The sequence below is a fragment of the Mandrillus leucophaeus genome, unplaced genomic scaffold (genome assembly GCF_000951045.1).
Source record: "Mandrillus leucophaeus isolate KB7577 unplaced genomic scaffold, Mleu.le_1.0 Scaffold54, whole genome shotgun sequence".
NCBI lineage: Eukaryota > Metazoa > Chordata > Mammalia > Primates > Cercopithecidae > Mandrillus > Mandrillus leucophaeus.
The window spans coordinates 1,744,744-1,748,875 of NW_012105808.1; the positions used below are offsets into that span (position 1 = coordinate 1,744,744).

Below are 4,132 nucleotides of genomic sequence, written 5' to 3' on the forward strand. Positions count from 1 at the left end.
CGAAGACCGTCCGGGCGCCCTGGAGGGGTCTCCGCCGGGAACCTGGCGCGGCCTGGTGATCGCATCTGCCTTCAGTTCCAGGGTCTCCCTCCGCTGCTGTAGTAACCCGGGTCCGGGGCCTCGGTGGTGCTCCTGATGCCCCTCACCCACCCCTGAAGATCCCAGGTGGGCGAGGGAATAGTCAGAGGGATCACAATCTTTCAGCTAACTTATTCTACTCCGTGAGTACGGCGCTGGGGTGGGCGGGGCTGGGGCTCCTCTGGGGCCGCTGGCACTTGTTGTGCACTTCGCTGCCGGTACCTGTGATTGAATTTAATCCTGGGAACCCTTCTGAGTTTCATCAGAGAGGGCGCACAGTCTCCTGCAGCCCAGGCCTTGCTTGAGCTGAACACGGCTTAGGTCCAAGCCTTAGCGCTGCCGGTCTCTTGCCCGTGGGGTGAGTCCGGGTTCTGAATTACGCTGCACCGTCCCCCGGACAGGATGATCGGCTGAATGTAACAGAGGAACTAACGTCCAACGACAAGACGAGGATTCTCAACGTCCAGTCCAGGCTCACAGACGCCAAACGCATTAACTGGCGAACAGTGCTGAGTGGAGGCAGCCTCTACATCGAGATCCCGGGCGGCGCGCTGCCTGAGGGGAGCAAGGACAGGTGAGGGCGGGGACGGGGTGGGGGTTGCTTACCCAGGGGGCAGGGACAGATGAGGGAGGGCACTGCCTTCAGGCAGCAAATATGGGGGCCACCATCGCTGTATGGGTTGGGATGGGCCCCCCCCCTTTTTTTTTTTTTTTGAGAGGGAGTCTTGCTCTTGTCGCCCAGGCTGGAGTGCAATGGCATGATCTGGGCTCACTGTAACTTCTGCCTTCCGGGTTCGAGTGATTTTCCTGCCTCAACGTCCCGAGTAGCTGGGATTACAGGCGCCGGCCACCCATGCTCAGCTAATTTTTGTGTTTTTAGTAGAGACGAGGTTTCGCTGTGTTGGCCAGGCTGGTCTCAAAACTCCTGACCCCTTGATCCGCCCACCTCGGCCTCCCGAAGTGCTGGGATTACAGGCGTGAGCCACCGCGCCCGTTCGGGGGTCTCTTTTTAAAAAGCGCGTTCCAAGTTTGTACCCTGGGATTCCACCCTCCAGGGGATGCCGGGCAGTGTCTGACAGCCTTTCTGTCCCGGGGCATGCACGTGGGTGGGTGCAGCGGTGCTGCTCACCACTGCTCACCACTGCGGTGTCAGGACGGCCCCACCCAGAGAACGATCTGGGCCCCCGGGGGACCCTGGAGTAGAGCGGGCTTCAGGGTAGCTGCTAAGGCCCAGGAGGTAGGTGGGCGGGTCGGGCTAGCCAAGACATTGACACGCGCTGCAGCTTTGCAGTTCTCCTGGAATTTGCTGAGGAGCAGCTGCGAGCCGACCATGTCTTCATTTGCTTCCACAAGAACCGCGAGGACAGAGGTAGGTGACCCGCATCGCCTGCAGCAGGGTGTGTGGGGGCAGCTGCCATGCACCTTCATTTTCAGCCCGCAGGCGTGGTCTCCCGGCGGGGGTGCGGGGGGCGGGTGGGGGCTCCTGGGTGGTGGGGTTTCTGACGGCTTCTCTCCCCACAGCCGCCTTGCTCCGAACCTTCAGCTTTTTGGGCTTTGAGATTGTGAGACCGGGGCATCCCCTTGTCCCCAAGAGACCCGACGCTTGCTTCATGGCCTACACGTTCGAGAGAGAGTCTTCGGGAGAGGAGGAGGAGTAGGGCCGCCTGGGCGCTGGGCATCCGGCCTCTGGGGCCACCCCTTGTCAGCCGGTTGGGTGGAAACCGTAGACTCGCTCATCTCGCCTGGGTTTGTCCGCATGTTGTAATTGTGCAAATAAATGCTCACTCCAAATTAGCGTATATTTCTTGAAGTTTAATATTGTGTTTGTGATACTGAAGTATTTGCTTTAATTCTAAATAAAAATTTATATTTTACTTTTTTATTGCTGGTTTAAGATGATTCAGATTATCCTTGTACTTTGAGGAGAAGTTTCTTATTTGGAGTCTTTTGGAAACAGTCTTAGTCTTTTAACTTGGAAAGATTAGGTATTAATCCCCTCTATTGCTCTCCAAAAACCAATAAAGTGATTACACCCGATGCACATGGCTCCGTGGTGGTGACGCCGGGGGCTGGTGGGAGGAGTGCCTGGGACCACAGAGGGCCCTGGGTAGAGGGGTCGCAGGGGGACTTGTCACCAGGGCAGCTGCAGGACCCCTCCCACGGAGGAGACCCCCCTGGGCTGGCAGGTCTGGGGCCTGAGCTTGGCGTCAGCCTTGACCCTGTTCGCTTGGAGCCCCTTCCTGCCTCGCGTCCCCTTCCGCCCCAGCCTGGGCCTGCGCATGGGCATGTCTGTTCCCGACTCCTTTGGGTCACCGTGTTACTGGCCGCCCCCGTGGACCTGCAGCGCCGTTCAGGGCAGGAGCACTTCCGGCGGCGTCAAGGCCTGGAGCGCTTCCGGGTCTGCGACCCCCGCCGTTTGCGCGGCGCTGCGCCACCTGCCGGCCGCATCCGGGAGCATCACTCGGAAAGTCAGGGCCAGGCCTGGCCGGGAAACCGGTTGGAAAGAGGAGGAAAGGCGCTGGAAGAGATTGTAGTCTTGGCGAGCGGGGGCAGGGGGATATTCAGCCGTTTGAGCATGGTGGGGTCGGCTGGGAGGATAGATGTGAACACAGACACTCCCAGCTCATTTGGGCAGTGCAAGTGCAGAGAAGGGGCGTTAGAGCTGAGGCGTTGCAGGACGAATAGGAGTCTGAACCTGAGTAGAGGGGGCTGTTTCCGGCGTAAAAAACAACTTGGGCAAAGGCGTAGAGGCCGGAAAGTACCTCCAGGGATAAATGACATGGGGTTGGAGACTGAGGAGACTTTGGAAGAGACCTGTATGTATTCTGAGGCACTGGGGAGCCATGGGAGGTGTTTGAGCTGGAGAGGGACCTCATATCTGGGGTTGGAAAGATCCTCCCAGGACTGCCATGGGGAATGGAATGGAAGGGCAACTGTGAGTCTCCAGGAAGGAGGCCACAGGCAAGTGCAGTGTGGTGTGTCAGAGGCATAAAGACTGCATTCCCCTCCAGTGAGTCTCCTCTGTGCCTGTTTATTCCATCATCCTGCAGTATTAAGTGAGCGCCTACCGTGTGCCAAGCCTGGCCTTTGCCCCCAGGGAACTCACAGCCTTGGGGACAGTAACAGAGGAATAAATGCTCCTGGGAGTGGGCGGAGAACGAAGGGTAAGGAGCTAGCGAGGGCCCAGAGGGGGCACCTTTATTTGTTTAGATCAAGTGGAACTGGAACAGTATGGCAGAGGGAACAGCCTGCACAGATGCTTGGGGGTGGGAAACAAGTTAGTGTGTCATGGAGGAACAGGAAGGGAGGCAGGGTGGGTGCAGAGGGATTGTGGGGAGGTGGCAGGGAACCGCGGGGACTGTTTTAGGGATGGTGAGTCCAGACGCCTCTGAGATGAGCTGGGTGTCTAAGGTCCCAGGGAGCCTTCCCTTCCTGTGTCACCACCAAGCAATTCTCCACTAGGGACATGCCCAAAATCGCTGGCCGTCTTCAGCACAAGGGGGTGCTCCAGGGCCAGGAATGCTCTGGTCCCGGCATTGGCCTCTCAGGGAGACAATGACAGGACCCACCGCAGAAAAGCGCCCTGGCTGCCGGGGAAGGTGGAACACAGAGAGACACTGATCAGCGGGGGTGTCCACACCTGGAAGTGGCCTGGGGGCCCTGGCTTCAGAGAGCTGCTGCCCACACAGGAGGCGCTGGCCAGCCCCCAGCTCTGCAGGGGTAGCTGCACTCCTGGGAAGCCCTTGACCCACATCGCCAGCACGAGAGGGGAGACTCTGGAGGGGGGCGCTGCTCTTTCTGCTGCGTCCCTGGACTCTGCAGGAAGAGGTTGTCTTGGCGATCATAGAGACGCTGACCTCAGCCCCAGCCCTGCCTCCTGGGCAGGCCTGGACCAGGTGTGTTCGCCCTGGGTTGGGTTCAGTCCCACAGCAGCGCCAGGGCCTGGCCCATAGAGGACTCGGTGGCCTCGGCCAGGTATTCGCAACACAGCCAGTCCTCGAGGCTGGGCGCTTCCCCACCTGCGGCCCGCTCTGCCAGGCGCAGGACCAGCAGC

General features: G+C 59.5%; 2 protein-coding genes across 2 annotated transcripts in view; one reads left to right on the plus strand and one right to left on the minus strand.

The window, feature by feature from the left end:
* Window positions 1-62: 62 nt before the first annotated feature.
* OAZ1 (ornithine decarboxylase antizyme 1) lies at window positions 63-2,115 on the plus strand (the record flags this gene model as incomplete). The annotated part of the gene is made up of 4 exons (XM_011997478.1): window positions 63-221; window positions 480-652; window positions 1,362-1,447; window positions 1,600-2,115. Coding segments are annotated over 4 exons (555 nt in total), but the record flags the coding sequence as incomplete, so codon positions are not given.
* A 1,881-nt stretch (window positions 2,116-3,996) lies between these two features.
* The window catches only part of LOC105552003 (chromosome unknown open reading frame, human C19orf35), a 28,589-nt gene continuing 28,453 nt past the window's right edge, over window positions 3,997-4,132 (minus strand). Inside the window, exon 4 of the mRNA XM_011997479.1 lies at window positions 3,997-4,109. Within this exon, the coding sequence (XP_011852869.1) occupies window positions 3,997-4,109 (113 nt within the window). The remainder of the gene's footprint in view (window positions 4,110-4,132) is intronic.